The sequence below is a fragment of the Strongylocentrotus purpuratus genome, unplaced genomic scaffold, assembly GCF_000002235.5.
Source record: "Strongylocentrotus purpuratus isolate Spur 01 unplaced genomic scaffold, Spur_5.0 spur5_scaffold_5, whole genome shotgun sequence".
NCBI classification, from domain to species: domain Eukaryota; kingdom Metazoa; phylum Echinodermata; class Echinoidea; order Camarodonta; family Strongylocentrotidae; genus Strongylocentrotus; species Strongylocentrotus purpuratus.
The window spans coordinates 16,447,745-16,466,844 of NW_022145611.1; the positions used below are offsets into that span (position 1 = coordinate 16,447,745).

The 19,100-nt window shown below is 35.8% G+C and overlaps 2 protein-coding genes across 3 annotated transcripts in view; one reads left to right on the top strand and one right to left on the bottom strand.

Annotated features, from left to right (window-relative positions):
* The first annotated feature begins 2,119 nt into the window (after nt 1-2,119).
* On the top strand, nt 2,120-10,111 carry LOC753975 (DNA polymerase eta). Its single transcript, XM_030999597.1, has 10 exons — nt 2,120-2,306; nt 3,032-3,166; nt 3,860-4,077; nt 4,802-4,953; nt 5,257-5,360; nt 6,045-6,164; nt 6,721-6,844; nt 7,274-7,339; nt 7,969-8,141; nt 8,549-10,111. Exons 1-10 carry the CDS (start codon nt 2,182-2,184, stop codon nt 9,798-9,800), a joined length of 2,469 nt encoding a protein of 822 aa, XP_030855457.1. The 5' UTR covers nt 2,120-2,181; the 3' UTR covers nt 9,801-10,111.
* Nucleotides 10,112-13,636: 3,525 nt separating this feature from the next.
* The window catches only part of LOC100889329 (ras guanyl-releasing protein 3), a 50,677-nt gene continuing 45,213 nt past the window's right edge, over nt 13,637-19,100 (bottom strand). For both annotated transcript variants that reach the window (XM_030998569.1, XM_030998568.1), the window contains exon 15: nt 13,637-18,646. In XM_030998569.1, coding sequence (XP_030854429.1) covers nt 18,476-18,646 — 171 coding nt within the window. In that variant the 3' untranslated portion in view covers nt 13,637-18,475. The remainder of the gene's footprint in view (nt 18,647-19,100) is intronic.

Below are 19,100 nucleotides of genomic sequence, written 5' to 3' on the forward strand. Positions count from 1 at the left end.
TTGTTTGTTTGATGATTATTATTCTACCTGGCTGTTAAGAAAGCATGTATATGCTTGTGAGTATATAACCAGGGGACTGACGGCTTTAAGTCCTCTCCGAAGGACTTGATAATGAGGACTGATGCCTTTAATACCAAAGGGCACATGAGCAACGACTTGCTTTCTTACCCAGGACCTCCTGGTTACAAGACCACTGCTCTACCACTGAGCTATCGCACCTCCACCATGTATTTCCCTTTTTAATTTTTATATTTGTCACTTTTATTTTTGCTATAAATTCTCACTTTTTTAAAATAAAATACACCAGTCAGTGTTTTCTAAAAATATATTTTGATTAATATTTCTTCCAAATACATTTAAAACCCTTTCAGGGATATCACCAGAGGATTCTCTTGTCTTTTTTAAAAACCATTTTCTCTTAAGTATAGTACCTCTTCTCTTTCTCAAAAAGGACAGTCCACCATCTTTCCAAAATCTAAGTCAAGACAAACAAAATTTAAAATTTTGGCCAGGGGGGGGGGGGGGGGGACTCAAAGGCACATAATTGCAAATTTGTTGTATATTTTTCAATTTTAATGTTTTGTGTTAAAAGTACATAGTGGGTTTTTTCTTCCCTGTCAAAGCTCTGCCCATTTTTCAAACAAACACATGATTGAGAAGTTTAAGATTTAAAAAAAACCCAAGGAAAATTAACCACAGTGCAGAAGATGATGAAGAAGAAGAGGAGGAGGAGGAGGAGAAGGACTCGAAGAGCAACAAAAATGAAGAGAAAGAAGAAGAAGAATAATATCAAACATGATAGGAAAAGATGAAGAAGAAACAGATTTTGAAAATTCTCTTTTCTCCAACAATTCCTCATTTGGCACCTTTTGAAAATGATCCTTTGAAGGAAATTATGAGAATGTATCAAAGTTTGAATTTTAAAGTTGTAAGTTTTATTAGATAAGCCGACACCAAACAAGTAAAACTAGTAACTGTTTCTGTTGAAGTGTCTCACCTATTTAATTGTACCCGACCAAAATAGTTACAATATCATTAAAAAATGAAAATTAATTTTCATCAATATATAAAATACAGAAAGAAGGACAATAAATCTATATTTCATAAGAAGAGGCTATAATAAAATTGAACAATGATAGATAGAATATTTCATGGACAGAAAAAGTTAACAAATGAAACAAGTGTTCAGAAAATAAAGAGTAAAATCATCACTCATCAACACAATTATAAAGAGGCACTGTAATGTTTTGGTAACATATACAGAAAGGATAATGTGAAGAAGAAAAAAAATATATTAACAGGGAAGATTGCTGGAAAGAGAAGCATGGGAAGGCAAAGCTTCACATACCTACAAAGCCTGAACAAATGGGCAATCAAAATTGAAATTAGCAATTCCAGCTTTTTAATACGAGCAGATAATTCAAAGAAGTGGACTGCCGATGTCTGAAGCAGACCTAGCATGCACTTGATGATGATGATGATGATTGATATAAATTAAAGTTGGCTCATGTTGCATATATATTTTTTCAAGTTGAACATGATAAAATTTCATAAAATTCTGATAAAATGTCATATTCTATATTTTGTTTTTTCTGAAATCAGATAAAAAATATTATACAAAGAAAAATATACAAAATGAAATATTAATACATGTACATAGATAACAATCAGAGGAAAGCCCAATTCAGCAATGTTTATAGAGCATTGCTGATCTTCTTTGGGGTCCGTAAATACCATGATTTGTGTATTTTTTAGATACATGCATGTTCATGGATATATCTAGCATTCTACATTTTTTAGTTCAGATCTTGACATATCGACCAGCCAACCTATTGAGATACCCCCCAAAAGCCTAATCAAATATTTTCTTGATATAGTCAAACACATTCCTTGCTAATTAGTTTTAATAACTTTGATTTTTCTTAAATTGATTTTAAAGCTTACTGATTCTTATCATAACTGGTTTACATTGCTGTAAATGACTCAACTATTTAAAAAATGTCTAAGCACCTTGGTGAGGGTAACAATTGACTGAAAATATAATTCGTGTTTCATATTATTATCATATGAAAAAGAAAAGAAAAGTTTATTTACTTTTGTAACAGTGCGTTGACCTGCTATCGTTTCCGGTGAAATTGCGTAATTCGTGTCTGGCGCGGGTAATTCAGTTCGCCAAGAACAATGGACAGAGTCGTTATTTTGATTGATATGGATTGTTTCTACGTTCAAGTAGAACAAAGACGCAATCCAACCCTAAAAGGAAAGCCTGCTGCTGTTGTCCAGTACAATTCATGGAAGGGTGGAGCGTAAGACGCTTTTTTATTATGAATTTTAATTGAAGAAATCTGTGTATGCAGTCCCATATACTGGGATCGACGTAGGACCTACCGTAATAATACCATTTGCCATAATTTACTTGCATGTACCATCATTTTGAGGAGGGGGGGGGGGGGGTATAGGTGAGTGGATAAGTGAAAGCAAAAGAGACATACTCCTTGTGAACCCGAATCAGACAATTATCAATAAGAAAGAAACACAGATAAAAGCACCTTCCAGGATTTGGGATGCAAAGCTTTTTGCCGAAATATTTTGAGATGTTTTGTTTTCGTGCACACGTCTTATAAATAATGAATGTATTTTCAGAGCAATCATTGTTCAATTATAAGAGTTTCATTGATTATATACACGAATGTATTTCACACAATTTTAAAAGGGAAGTGATGCTGATGATTATAATCTTTTTGCGCAGAAACATACAGAGCTTCGGGCTAGGAATGTAGGATAAATTAATCAATTAAAAAAAAACACTGTAATATTAGCCAAATTTTTAATTTTAAAGCCTGCTGAGCAGTGGAATGGATGCTGTTCGTTCTTGATTAAAACGCTGCACATGCATTGGGGTATGTAGCTGAATGTAAAATGGCATCTTTCTTACAAGCCATAGTGAAACTAGACTCTACAACTGATCTCTTTATTTTTTTTTCTTCTTTTTAGTAAGTTTGAATTTTTAAACAAATTTTTCCTGTATTAGCATAATTGCAGTAAGTTACGAAGCCAGGGCGTTTGGTGTGACCCGTCAGATGCGAGGTGCTGAAGCTAGAGGGAAATGCCCCGCCATTCAACTTGTCACGGTGCCTGAGAACAGAGGAAAGGCTGACCTTACAAGGTAAGTCTTTTTGAACACACACACACACAAGTCTTAAACACTAAACACACTAAACAGACTTGTCACACAAGTAAAGATATTCGCAGACATGATTGGCACTTTTGGAGAATATCATAACTTATTTTGGATGCCATTTTCAAATGACAAGGACTTTCAAGATACTGTCTGACTCCCTGTTAGAGTATACTGCTAGTCTGTGTGGCATATCAGTCCGATTATTGCCCAAAGGAACAATGAGATGAAATGTATTTAGCACTTTGACAGACAACAACATATATTATTTCAAACATGTCTTTTCCACATGAAAACTTCTTAAATAGAATATACTGCTAGTCTGTGTGGCGTATCAGACCGAATATTGCCCAAAGGATCAAGGAGAGGAAATGTATTTAGCCCATCTTTTCCAAATGAAACCAAATGAAAAAATTTCCATTCAGACTGACTATACCTGTCAAATTACCTGTACATAAATGAAATGAAAATAAAAATGGGCCCGAGTTAAAAGATCAAAGATACAATACTAAAGGACCACATGTGTAAACATGTAAATATTCATGAATTACTTTTGTAGATTAGAGAGTGCGGACTTAAAAAAAACAGACATTTATACAAGCTGTACAGTTCCTTAAAATGTTTACAGTCCCCTTTGTAATATATTCTATGATTTATCACCTTATTTTCTTCACTCTGTAGATACAGAGAAGCAGGAGCAGAGGTGATCACAGTGCTATGTAAGTACAGCGATAGTGTGGAAAGGGCCAGCGTAGACGAGGCCTATGTGGATGTCACGGACCAGGTCCAGACCAGGTTGGCCCAGATGGAGGACCAAGGCCAGGTCCTGGATCCCGAGCAGCTGCATCAGACGTTCATCGCTGGTCATGATGTTGCCGAAGAGGGCGTTGATATAGAAGGTGATTTCTTTTTCAAACTTCATGTGTGCACTTTCAGTAGTTCAAAAAATGGCATGCAAAATGTTGCCTTTTCATCTGAATTGTGCTCTCTGGCATGTTGGACAAAGCCCATGAAACATTTTTGGTATATATATCTGTAGATGACATCATTTTGATGTTAATCACAATGGTACTGGTATCTTTGATGTACTTGAGACAGTACGATACAGCCTTCTTTCGATAATTGCTAGAAAATCATCGCCCTTCAACTATTTTATAATTTGTGTGTGTTCTGTTTTTAACCCTGTAAACGATCATCGGATCAGACGCCGATACCGATCTGATCAGGAATGATCGGATAATAATTTCCGATCGCCGATCAATAAAAATGATCAGAAAAAAATCGGCAGAATTTTTTTTTTGCGGGCCGCCATCTTGGATTATAATGCATGCCTACATTATAATCCAAGATGGCGGCCCACATGTTTTGCCTCTTCTCTTAGACCAATATTATTAATTTCAAAGTCATGAAAAGGCACTAAGTATCAACAAACATGGTCTACAACAACTCCACATGACAAAATAATCCCAGCTGTGAATTTTTTAAAGCATTTGATAGCCCAAAACTTGAAATTTTCGTCATTAAAAAAATGTTAAAACATCAGCCGATTTTTTTGTCGATCTTCCGATCCGATCAGAGCCCCAACTTACAGGGTTATCTGTTTCCTAATCCCATCATTTGCAGATGTACGGAAGAGAGGATTAGAGACTTGGCTAACATCATCAGACCTAGCAACAAAGAGACTTGGTGTTGGAGCTTTGATTGCAGAGGAGATGAGGGCAGCGGTTTTCAAAGATACAGGATTCCGATGTTCTGCTGGCATATCTCATAACAAGGTTGGGTTTTGCTAGCTTTTAATGAAGGATATCAAAGTTTTCAGACATTTAACATTTGAAAATCTTTCTAAAATAAAACCATATTTTCTATCCTGAATGTAAAACCAGGAAATTTGACAGTCATTAAATTGTCTCAGAATTTTCTAGGGAGCCAGTTACATATTGAATAACAACACCAAATTCTTGCAATTTTCAAGAGATTCTTACTGCTGAAGTTCATGAAACTTTCTAATGTACAGTATACAAATTGTTGCCTAAATTTTTGAAACCAGTGATCTTCTTGTTGTTCAACTATATTTTCAGATGCTAGCAAAAATCGCATGTGGATTCCACAAACCCAACCGTCAATCAGTCCTGCCGCCAGAAGGTTTGGATAAGGTCTACAAGACTATTCCTATCAGAAAGTTGTGAGTAAATGCTAGAGAGGTTCATGTGATTGGTTTTACTGGCAGAAGAAGAAGAATAAAATCTTCATAGAAAAATACACAATCAGCAAAATTTCCTGTTAGATAAGCTTTTGTTTGCTGAAGACTGCAGTTTTTTTTAAAGACCCAAACATGTTCTTTTAGATCTTTGCCATAACATCAGTTTAAGCTACCACTAGAAGATGATGATCTGTCACCTCATGCTTTTGTGTTGAAAAGCCAGCAGTCCTCAGCATGCAAAGGCTCATATTACCGGCAAAGTCACTGTTCTGTTGAAAATATCATTTTCTCCATCGTGATTATTTTTGAAATTTCTAATACGGTACTTGTGAAATGGCCTGTGAGCATTTTAGAGGGCAGAAAGCTTTCAGAGAGGAGAATCCACAGCACATCAGTGACCCCTTCATATAAATATTGGTATTGTAAACTTATGTGAAGTGTTATTGTGGTAGGGAAAAATTGTATTAGCACAACGATACATAGCAAGAACTGTGGTATCAGTCTCAGCAACTGCAGTAGAAGTACTAGCAGAAGTATAAGATACACCTATATGCGTTGTAGAATCAATAGTATCTACAGGAGTAGTAGAATTATTACAATTGTAGCAGATGTTTGGATTGATAAAAGTACTCAATATTGATATAACTGCTTTCTTCTTTCCGTTAGTCGTAATCTTGGTGGGAAACTTGGTCACTCTATATCTGAAGATCTAGGGGTGGAATATATGGGTGATCTACTGCGCTACACTGAGAAACAGTTACAGAAGAGATATAGTGAAAAAACAGGGTAAGTTCATATCATTTTTATCTCAAGATGCAAAGATATCATACCCATAAATTCTTAGTTCGTTGAGCTATGAAATGCATTACAAACTGTTCCTGTTGTTTTATTGATTGCGGAAAAACATTAATGAAAATGTCTACACACTTCACAAGAAAAATGGAAAGAATTAAAACACCTTACTTCGGTATTCTGTCATGGCAATTGCGAAAACAGAAGTTTGGCTTTAAGCCTTCCTGAAAAACACAATGATCATAGAACACAAAAGTTATTATTGAAAAATCAGGAACTAAATGTATTGCGTAGAGGAAACCTTTACAAATTTTGTGAATGGTTCAAGATCTGCGATAGTTTCATGCCACAAAATTATTAAGCCATAACTGATACAACAGGGAATTTTTCTAATTCATGAAAGTTGCTGTGAAAATGACTGTCATAAACATTGAAAGTATCTAGCTTTACAGCGTACTTTAAACAGTGAATGTAGACAGTGGCGTTGTTACACAGGCTAAATTAAAATAACCTTTGTTCTGTTTACTATGCATTTTATTTTGTGTTGTAGTACCTGGTTGTACAGTATATGTCGAGGAATAGATGATGAGCCTGTGAGACCTCGTCAGCTAGCTAAGTCTACTGGATGCAGCAAGACCTTTCCTGGCAAGAATGCACTGGATACAAGAGACAAGGTAATAGGCAAACTACATTCAATCTGTTAGAAATTAGAAGTACCGGTACATGAACTTTGTACTTTGTAGCAATAAGGTGTACTGGTATACAGGTTTTAAGGACATTATGAGATCCAGTAAAGTTGCTGCAGACACTGATGTACGTACATGTAAGAATGTCGTAGACAAAATTATTATTGGTAGCTGGTAGCATTTTTAATTTGATGATTACAAAAGGTATTGTGAAATTGATTTGGATTTAAATTCACAATAATATTGTGTAATCGTATATTGATAACTGAAATTTAGTAGTATGAATTTATCGATGCTTTCCAAAACAAGTTTAAGTTTTTAGTATCCCTGTGGTAGCTAGTCATGGTATGATGTTTAACTTTTGTTATGTGTGTATTCAAATACATTTTATAAATTATTTCTCTGTTTTTCTTTCAGGTCAAACATTGGTTTCGGTCTCTGGCAGAGGAAGTTGAACATAGATTACTGAGAGAAGAAGAAACGGTAGGTAGAAGAGTTACAGTTTATAATGGCTCACCATGTGATACCGACAGTGTATTTTATACACAGTTTCTTCTGACCCAAAGGCATTGAAGGGTCACCGGTTGGGAAGATATTTCTTGAATACTGTGAAGTGCAGCCCAGCTAAATTTGATATGCTAATGTATGCTTTCATTGTAAAATCCTATACATGATTGATGTTTATTTTGATTGATTTTTGTTCAAAGAAAAGGGAATTTATAGTTTCATATTTGGATAATTAGCAAGATGACTTAAAGCTTGTCTCATCATATGTGCCAGGAATGAGAGCACCAAGGTACTGCAACATGGGTTTTGAACCCAGAATCTCTTGGTTTAATCGTTTGAACCGCTGAGCTATGACATCTCCATAAGACCTAAAAAAAAAAAAGATGTTTTATTGCCCTTCAGGTGCCAAAACATGGGTCGGTTGGTCGGTCAAAACAAAATTGTTTGAATACTTTTGTTCTACTCTTTCCTCCCTTTTTGGGCTGATATTTCTCAGTTTTGAATGCTTTATTAAATATTTTTTTTTAAAAGCCGACCGTAGATTTCAAAGGCCATACAACACCTTGTTTGTTACGCCTAATCAGTAATTCTTTTTCTCATTTCAGAACAACCGAACAGCCAAGCACCTGACGGTGTCCGTAGGTCAGGCCGGTAAACCTCTGATGACTACAGCCAGCAGGTCCTGTGCTATCCATCAGATTAGCAGTGAGAAGATAGCCAAAGACTGCTTCAGTGTGATTCAGAACCTTAATCATGCTGGCAATCATCAGGCTGCCTGGTGAGTCACAGATAGGTGGTGTGATGTTGGTGTTACTGATGATAGTTTTAAGTAATAATAATAATAATAACAACATTTATAAACATTTGTAAAGACTGACCGATGTTGGCACAGTTCTTGCCAGTGGTGTTACCACAGGTGTACCATTTAAAATAAAAAATATCAAGGGCAAATTCTCCATGACAAGGTTATTGACAATGGTAATAAATATGTCCATGTATACTTTCATTCTGGAAAATTGCTTCATTCACCCAAAACGTTGATAGGTGGAATAGCAGCAGAGGGTAAAGAGAATTGACAAGAAAAATCAGTTCAACTTGCTTTTATTAAACTAAAGCCTGAAACTAATACATGCATTTCCTTTATAAACTATTTGGTTTTCTCCTTTCTTCTCTTTCCCAACCCAGGTCTCCTGCCATTACATATCTTGGTATATCAGCTTCTAAGTTTGTGGAAGGAGGAAGCTCCAAATTAGGTTCCATCCAAAGCTTCTTATCCTCCGGGCCTAGCAAGCCAGCGACAGCACTTCTAAAGGAAGACCAACAAGAAGGACTAGGTCCAGAGATGGCACAGGACCAGACGTCAAGGAGAACCCTTGATAGATTCCTCACTCAGCCTAGCAAAGAACCAAAGCAGGAGACCGTGGACCAGCAGACTGGTGCTGGGTCTTCAAGAGAGCCACAAGAGAGACGGAAATCAAGCCCCAAAGATCAGGGTATCCGGACGTTTTTCTCCCAGAGGAAAAGTTATGATGATACGATTGATCCAAAGGGTTCCGCTTCTCACTCTGTGGCATCACATCCTAGCACTGTGGCTTCTGTAGAGAGAGACAAAGGAGATGTGAGGCAAGAGTCAAACGCCACAGAAGACCTTTTAAGAATGGCTCAGGATGGGAGTGGCAATGCTGAACCTCAGAGGGCAGGATTGGGTCAAAGTCAGTCGTTCTTTGCCAGATTACAACAGAAGAAGGACAGAGAGATTCAGGATAAAAAGAGCCAAACCTTGAGATTAGGTCAGTCAAGCACGACTGCTGCAGCAGTAGGTCATCTCGCATCTCGTCTAGAAACAAACGTGACTGAAAATGGAGCTGGTGCCCTCGATCACATAGAGGAGGAGGTTGATGGAGATGTCAATCTGTTTCCTGAAATGTCAAGTGACGAGGACTTTGAGGATTCCCGTGCCTCATCTTCAAAAGGAAGAGGGTCGCCTTCATGTGCATCAGAGCATACAAGTGGACATCATGTGAGTGATGAAACAGGGAAGGAAAAACAAAAGATAGCAAAGAAATTAGGACAGCACAAGGACTCTACTCCGGTTGAGGCCGGACCGTCTAGAGTACCAGGTGAAGATGAGATTCTCTGCGAGAAATGCCAGCAAATCATTTCAGTCTGGGACTATCCTGAGCACCTGGACTTCCATGTGGCCTTAGAACTCCAGGAACAGGACAGAGCTGAGGCCAAAAACACAGGACCAAGACCAGGTCAATCTAATACAACTAATGGGAATAAGCCCAAGTCAGCACCCACGATCAAAGTCGGGAAGAAGAGAGGAAGGCCACCTGGGTCAACCACCAAGAATAAGAAGACCAAGCAGGGCGGAGAAGCTCAGGGAAGTGGACCAGGGAGCAGTAGCCTACATAGCTTTTTCAAACCAAAATGAAGATCCACTTATATACACTTTGTAGAAACAGTCATGTCAATCATGTGGATATTCACCAACTGCCATTGAACTACTTTCATAGTGGTGCAGGGAGATACTATCAAAGAAGCTGAAATTAACTTTTGAATGATGGTATAATTTGATTTGAGACTGCCACAATTTGAATCTTGATTACTCAAATGTATTTCAAATGAAATTGTATACGCTCGAGGGTTAGCAACCAAAGAACCAATGGGATATTTTAGTTGAGGAATAGTTAATAAGCCAATGTGGTTTGGAACCTGGTACATACACTTGCGTGGCAAAAAAAATATAAAGATATTCATAATCAAAGACCAAATTTCAAAACGCTTTTCTTGCGCCACTTATATCATTGCCATGTGAAGTTTAAATGATGATCAGTAATTCAGTTTATTTTAAACAAACTTTGTTGAAGTTCCTTTGTTTCACTACTTTCATAATGACTAAGATGTGTGACTATGTTACCCTGTGCCCGTATATCAAGATTTGCTGCTCACCAAAGAAACATTTCATTCCTATATTTTGATACGTTAAGACATTGCAATAATTTCTATTGAGGTGTGCAGACGAGATGCTCTTTTTAACCTGAAATTTTGATCATCATGCTTTCTGTAAAATTCTTGTCATATCAAAAATTAGTTCGTATTTGAAACATACAAAACATACAAAAACATACAAAATTTGAATATATGTACATATCCGCGGATCGAGCCCCGCCGCGGTACTAATATCCTTTGGCAAGACATTGATCTACATTTGCCACACTCAACCCAGGTGATGTAAATGGGTACCTGGTAGGAATTAATTCTTTGAAATGCTGGAGCGCCGCAATGGCAGCACAGCTAAAGCCGGGGTAATAATCTCCAAGTTTGGAAGCGCTTAGTGATTCTAATAAGCACTATATAAAAACTGAGTATTATTATATGTAAAAGTACCTATACTGTACAGCTCTTACCGCAAATATTATTCAACGGGGAAAGCATACAACTGATGGAGCAAAAGTATGCTATGACAGAGATAACAGATGTAGCCCATAGAGGTTAAATCTTGACCCTAATTTTTTTCTTCCATATCTATAAATGAATGTGATTCTGTTGTGAAAGCGGAATAGGAAGAGGGTTGTAAATATAAGCACAGAGTATGCGGTTGTTCAGTGTGAATGTAAGATTTTCATTACTCTCTCTCTCTATATATAATATTTCTTTAGATGCAGTTATATTCATCCTACGCAACTTACCTAATGATTATCCATAATTTATTTGCAATAAGACAAATGATTTATTAGCTACTATTTAATGTATTCTATCAAAGCTGGTCTTTGAAAATATTGTTTTCATGAAATATGATGCAAAACAGAAACTAGAAAACTAAATTTTATATACCACATAGTAATTCATACATAATATATGTAAATACATTGTAGATTGCTCAACGTGGATGAAATGCTTCCCAGGGAGTAGATATTGTCTCTTCTCAGGAGTCTAGTCAGGCAATATTAAAATATATATATATTTTGCATGAATCACTTTATAATTCAAAATTTCAAATACTATTATTGTTAATAATTATCGTTATTTCAGGTACTAGGAATGAAAGCAAGGATGTTTGCTTGGAGATATACAAAAGGGGCTATTTTTTATTATAAAGTTACTCCATTGGCTCTGTGGGTTTTTTTTATTTAGAAAAAAGTAAGGTTGCATAAAGGAGAAAGCTTGAAAGCCATTGACTGGCAATTCTTTAAATGAAATCTTGATCATCTACATTTGCCTATCTTAACCTAGGTAAAGTCAATAGGGATCTTGTAAGAAGAAATTAATTGAATACTAGAGCACATGGCATGTGGGTGAAATACCCAATTTATGTTCCTAGTGCCTTGGAAAGTTTCACTAGTTAGGCAGTGATAATGTATGAAGTGCATTATTATACAAATAATGAATGGTTATGAGTTCATTAGTGCGAATATTTTCATGAGTTGAAATATTAACATTCTATTCAACGAGGCGTCAGCCGAGTTGAAAAGAATTATCGTTAATCTTTCAACGAATGAAAATATTTGTACTATTAAACGAATGAAAAACATTCTTTATTTGTTTTATACAACATCAAAGAAGATCTAATAAAACGTTAATCAACATATTATGCTTTACTCCTTACATTAAAGATAAATTAAAGTTGGAGTCAAGCCTTCTCGATTACATTCAGATTGCCTTCGCGTCAGATACACGCAGGGATATGCGCACGACAGAGAGGTACGCAGTCTGCATATAACCAAAAATGCACGACTGTGCAATATAACATCTATTGAATATCATGTGATCAACAATCCTCCAATCAAATGACAAGGATCCACGTAGGTGTTGTATAAAGTGTTGTCTTCTCTTGTAAAAACAATCTGGATATTTTCCAAATTGCCTGCTGATTTTTTTTAAGTGATGTGTTGAAGTGATGTGTGCAGTGTCTTCTACAGTACATCTGGATATTATTCATATCTTAGCCCAGTACCATTTTTTTTTCTACTTGAAATGTAATAATGGGTTGCTACAAGATGTATATTTTCACTCTTGTGAAGGAAAGTCAATTTTTATATCAAATATCAAGCAGTTGCTCCGATGTATATATTATAGGATAATATAGCGAAGAATACTAAATAATAAATAAATTACTTGCTTTTTACAAAGTTGTTATTAATGAGTTTGCATTGATGTGATATTAAATTTTCAGACAATTCAGAGGAGAATACATCATCACACATATAAAAGAAAGTAAGACAGACAAATGAATTCATATTCTCATGAACACAATGGTATTTATTGAAATATTTTGTTTACATACACAAATTATTTGAGACACAAAAAAATAAATTCATAAGAAATCAGGAATAGCACACAGCCAACAACAAAAAGAAAGTAAATAGGAGTACAAAAATAAAAAGGATAACACCCTGTCCAGAAATACATTCCATGGCAAGTCAAAAATATTGCAATGAAAGTCGAAGTATAACTTTATGTTAGAACAGCGTATCTGAAAGAATGAAAGATGCACATGTGAAAATGAATTGGCAAATTATAGGATAGCACATATTTCTAATTTGTGGGAATTTTCAATTTATTAAATCTACAATTGATTTGAGAATTTTCAGCGAATAGTAAGAAAGCATTTCAAATTATAGCAAATATAAATATCACACAGTTATTTCATACAGAAATTAATTAATAATTGAGAATTTAATTGAGTTTAACAAAGTTAATACATTGTTAAAAGAAAACTTTCAATTCCCTTCAATTATTATGGTATATTGAGCTGTATAATGAGATGTATTTTTTGTTCAAATCCCAAGCTTTCAAACCAAAACAAAAAAATTTAGTTCTACATCAGTGATGCAATATGTGCTCTGGTTACAAAATTAAATATAACAAAAGGATATCGACTACGCTATAGTGTGGCGGTATTAGTTTTATGCTGCAGACTTGATTTGCGATTTTCAATGAGGCAGGGTTACATATGCACAGGTCAAAGGTCAAAGGTACAAGAAGTGGGGAAGGATAGCACACGGAGAACATAAATAGTCAAAAAAATATTCTTGAAGAGGCTGGTCATGACAAACAGGAAACCTGTTCATATATCTTATATATGCACTTGCCTCTCATTTATTGCCCTATAAACACAGAAATATTCACATTATTTGTTGGCTTCATGGTACAGTACATGGACATGCACAAGGATGGGCATGGGTAGATTAAGAATGAAGAGTTGGGGGGGGGGGGGGGGGGAAACATTTTCTACAAGTATAAAACATATGATACTTTTTCATTTTTTCAAAAAGATACCCCAGTCCAGCTGAAGCAGAATAACAATAAACACTATTTACATCTGTTGAGTGCTAGAAGGGCATTAATTCATCAACGTTTACATCAATTTAACATCCTTCTTGCTCTTAACAGATGGTTTCTCCACTTCTAATATACAGATAGTCCAAAAGTAAATCCACAGGCCTGTAGTCATTGAAAGAGTTCTAGTTAAACCCTCGTTTTGGTTTAGGTTTTGGTTTGGTTTAAGTATGTAATTAGATCATAGAAAATATGACCAATACCATACAATTCTCAGTTTTTAGGCAATGTAAGAAATGTAAAATAGCACAGATGTATTCACTAAAGTTTTATTTTCGCAAAATAAAGATGTACACATGGTCAAAATGACCAATTCTGTTATGTCCAACTTGCCAGACCTGAAACACTTTAGTTCAAACAAAATGAATTACTAAAATTACTATGATGAAATATAGGCCCCATATTTTTTCATTCCTATATTTGTACAAACTACAAGGTTATGTCCTTTCCAATAGTCAACATGTATTGTAAACAGTACAATCTAACCAATCTATATTTCTTACAATATTTGCATATTTGCATACCGGTACACATTTTACCCTAGTATTCTTAAAATCCCAGATTTCCCAGTACCGGTACGTCAACTTTGTTAATGTGTACATCAGTCACCATTTCTCTATTATAAGCATTTAAAATAGAAAATTGGTCCTGTCAATATTTAAAAGTCTGAAAATTAAGGTCCAGTCGTATATCTGTCCATCTGTGTGTCTCTTTGTCTGCTTCCAATCTTTTGTCTGTCAGTGTTTTGTCCAATTCCGACTGTGTCGTTATCTCAATTTTGCCTCTTGTTTATCCATCCCTTTGTTCTCTCTTTTTCTCTTCGGTTTAGTGGTCTTCTATATCTATCAGAATATTTGTCAAGCTATCTGTAGTGTATACATCTGTACATAAATGTCTGTCCATTCGTGTGCGTCTCTGTCTGTTTCTCATCTTCTACCAGTCATTCTTTTAATCTGCTTCTCATCATTTGTCTGGTTTCGTTGTCTGTCTATCTGTCAGTCCGATTATGTAACTTTTGCTCATATCTGTCTGTGTTTGTTGATGCATTTCATTTCTATATCTGTCTCTCTCTCTCTTTTCCTGTTCGTCTTGTCTGTCAAAATGCTTGTTTGTAGGAATGTCTGTCCTTACGTTTCTCATCATTCACATATTTGTTTACTGACTGCTCCTCAATGTCTGTCAGTCTACAAGTCAGTCAGTTTGTCTGTATCTTTATCTCTATTTCTTTCCTGCATCTGTGTCTCTTGTTTTATTTATTATCCATTTCTCCCTCTCTTTGCCTTCCACTCATCTTATCTGTCAATCCAAATGATTGTAGACTTGTCCGTCAGTCCAAGTGTTTACTTATTTGTACTCTTTCTGCTTCTAATAGTCTGTTCATCCATTAGTCTGTTTCTAATTGTTTGTCTGTCAGTCTACATCTGCTACTATCTGTCTGTCAGTTTGTCTATGTCTGTAACTCTATCTCCTATCTGTCTGTGCCTTTTTTGCTCATCCATATCTCTCTTTGCCCTCTATGTAGCATGTCTGTCTATTCAAATACTTGAATGACTGTCTGTCTTTTTGTCCATTTAAAGGATTACTTACCTGTGTGTTTTTGTCTGTCTGTGTCTCAATGTCCATGCCTTTTGGTCTCTTCATTACTTGTCTGTCTGTATGTCTGTCTCTGTCCTCTTTCCATTGCTTCTCCAGTTTATGTCCTATCTGTTTGTCTGTCTGGTCCCAAGAGTTTGTACACTTGTCTGTCCATATGTCTGTACATATCTATCTGTAACTTCAGCTGTCTGTGTGTTATTTTCATTTCTGTTCCCTATTTCTATTCAAGTGTGTGTCTCTCCCACTCAATGTCTATCCCTTTTTCTTCCTCTTCCTGGCCTAAACGTAGGAATTCAAAAATTTGTATAATCATAAGAAGAACTAATCATATTTAAAAGACAGGCATATAAGACTTATTTCACTAAAAACTGAGGTTTAAAGGGACTATCTCTCGATCTAAAGATGTAGAACTGACATTTTAGTTTCCTAAACTACCTAATTCTTCCTGAATCTTCAAAGTATCAATGGATGCTTTTTTTTTTCTTCTTGTTAATTCCTCTTGAGTTCTGTTTCTTTTTCCAATGGATTATATCAGCACTCAATTCTTTGAATGTAATAACTCTTATAATTAGATTGCAATTCAAATCAGACAATAAATAAAACACAGAAGTATGGAAATGTAAACAGACTATCTTGAGTGTTATCTATAAAAGCACATGCTGGAATGTTTTAATGATGTTGTTTGATAAATTTGCAACAAATGCAAACAAAATATTGAAAAAGCCCTTTCGGTTGAAAGTGCATTTATATTCCTTAAGAATATTTGGTTCTGGATGAAATTTTTTTTTTCTTGAAGTCTGAAATAGTTTTTCATTAAATAATTTGATTGTAATTTGATACATTTATGATGATATTAATCGTTCATTTAAAACCTATAATACAGTAGATTCAAAGATGCAGCGCTTCCCTGTTTTAAATAGTAAAGAAGCAGCAGTGAATTCTCATGGAAACATCATTTTTGTGCGTTCAAACTCAGCAGGTAACAAATTTATTTTCTTTGAAGAGTAACAAAGTGATTGCAATGCTTAACGTTTTGTGTTGACTGTCACTTGTAGAGTTAAATATAGCTGTGTATGTACATTACTGAAAAGTCATAGCACTGTATTTCCTCCCAACCTGATGTATGACATATACAGCGAGTAAACCATCACTGTAGCCAGTATTAAAAAGAAAATGATAAAAATTATTTTCTCTCATATAGCACAATGAGAGAAAGCAAAGGTATGAACTGAATTTGTGAGACTTCTCATCAACAATCAACAATATGCAGCTGTGTCTAACGAGTCTTGTATATGAAGCATGCTTTAAATAGAATAAATTTGTGTCCTGTTTTGTCTCATGCAATAAAGAATATTTTCCATCAAAAATAGACACAGATTAAAAAGCTGACTTATAAGTTACATTAAAAAAAACATACTTTGTTTTGCAATATTTATTCCCCTTTTGTCTAGCAGTACTTGTCCATAATCAAGAGGTAAGATATATTTACATGAATATTTTGTTTCATCAGGGGAAATGCTACCATTTCATAATGCAGCATCTATGAAATAAAAAAAGAAATCTTACAAAAATCTAGTCTCTTCCAGGATATATACATCAGTTAAGAATGGAATCTAATACATTCAGGAATATTTGATAGCCTCATAATGTAATCTATCTCTAATGCCTTGGAATAAAAAAATGTTTCAATTCCACCACTTTTTTAAAACACAGCAGAGCCAGCTGAAGCTTGTAAACTATATCCAGATCATGATGAGTTGACATCCTTCTGGCGCTATGCAGGCCACTAGTAGCTGTTGTAAGATACTACAAATCCAGTTCCTCCACTTCGGAAACATATTTGCCGCTGAGAGCAAGAAGGGCTTTGTTCGTTGGTAATGCCTCACTGGCTCTCAGTAGATGTTCTGTCTCTGCAGCGTTGAGTTGCAGTTGTAAGGTACTGGAAATTTGAACAACATCTTTTGTCTCTTTCACTATTACTCAGTGGCAATAGCAGAATGCAGTCAGGATGGCTCGGCTAATCGTCCTCTGTTTCTGTTTTACAAAGCACTTGGTAAAGATATGTCACAGCTCAGCCATCTTGATAGGGCAATGAATGCTACAGTCATCTAATGTACAAGGCATCGTAGAATATGCATAAGATAAATTTGTGTCTTGGTAGAAATACACCATGTTTTATAGCCATGTCACGGCAAAATGTCTTTGCCGGTCAATCTTATTTGCTTTTGCAATATCGATTGGTACGTCTTGTTGTAGCAAGTGTTGGTGCATGCCTTGTAGACAGATCTAAGGAGTCTGCAATGATCTATGGCACAGGTAGTGGCAGGCCTCTGTCTATGAATATCCAATAGATAGGATCTGTCTCTCTCAACATGGTCCCCTGTCGAGTTTCTGTTTTAGTTTCTGTGTTGTCATCGTTGCATCATGATCAGCCATTTGCCTCAAGTAGTAGCAAAAATTTGTGCAATCTGAAGAAGTCTCTTAAGAAAACTCTCCACAATTCCAAGAAAGAAAAAACTGTCTTCACTTTGCCTCATTTACAAACAAAACTGGTAAAAATATTGAAAAGATGCCCTTAAGTGACATAGACAAAGGCTCCGATAAGAATGTCTTCAAGGACTGTCTGGGTTGCAAGGTTCACTTGCACTTTTCTTTACATAGCAGGAAGACCTTCAAAATGCAACTAAGATGAATCCAATGTTTCCAATCCTTATTCCAAGGTAACAAAAATATGTTTGCGTTTCCAAATCAAAAATCTTTTTCCACGGGCTGATACATCCATTCGTGAGAATAACAGAATCTTTACATAAATAAAAAATAGATGATCTGTTACTTCAGAGAATGTTTCCTTAGCTGCGACAAATCTTCCCAGCGCTACAGAGCACCTTTCTTATGACACTCCTTCCAGTCCTGATAAGAATAAAACCTCTTTCCAATTCAAGCCTTTCCATACATGGTTGGGGCAAGTTCAACACAAGATATCAAAATTATATTCTGGTGCAACTGGCATTTGTTCATAACCAGTTCTCAAGGGGATTTCAAGCTCTCTGTTAGCATTCCAAACGTTGATGGCACGTCCCGATGCGGATACCGCTGCTAGACAGTAGTGTCCTTTTGTTAATATAGTATTCCAAACATTAATGGTTGTTTGTCCTGGCATTGTAACCACCCCTACACAGTAGTGTCTTTCTGCACATGAAGTGAGTCCATCTGGTCGATGATAAATGACACCGTATGTCTCTTGATCATCTCTAGGTGGTGCTCCAGCTGATGGTTCTTGTCAGCGATGCCTTTCATCTCTACTTTCAGTCGGTTGTTTTCAACCAGCAGCGAATCACGGTCCTGTTAAGTATGAAGAAGGGACATGAAATTCTTTAAAAGGCTGCAGAGTAAAAGTACTACACAGAGGAAGAATTTGAAAGATGAGCCCACATAATCTTTTAAACTTATGAGTGAAGTCTGAAATTAAACTCTGGAATTTCATTGTCATTAGTGGTACAGTCAAACCTGTCTATAGCGACCGCCCAAGGGAAACACAAAAAGTGGACTTTTTAGACAGGTTCCTTTAGTGCATGTTTCAATGAGAAACCATTTTTCAAGGCAAACAAAAAATGTGGTCTTTGTAGACAGGTGGTCACTAAAGCAGGTTTGATTGTATTTACTGATCCATCTTCCTTCCAATGGGAGAGATATCCTGAAGTTTTTGATTGCTAGAATTTTACCCAACTGTGGAGACTATCATGTAATGTCACTGACTAGGATATTGTTAGAACCGATACACTAAAGAGCAATCAGA

What these genes read in the sequence shown, in the direction of transcription:
- LOC753975 (XM_030999597.1), top strand. Translation starts at nt 2,182, where the DNA reads ATGGACAGAGTCGTTATTTTGATTGATATGGATTGTTTCTACGTTCAA. An exon ending in TACTGAGAGAAGAAGAAACG is followed by an intron (nt 7,340 to 7,968) that starts GTAGGTAGAAGA and finishes TTCTCATTTCAG; the next exon opens with AACAACCGAACAGCCAAGCA. An exon ending in GGCAATCATCAGGCTGCCTG is followed by an intron (nt 8,142 to 8,548) that starts GTGAGTCACAGA and finishes TTCCCAACCCAG; the next exon opens with GTCTCCTGCCATTACATATC.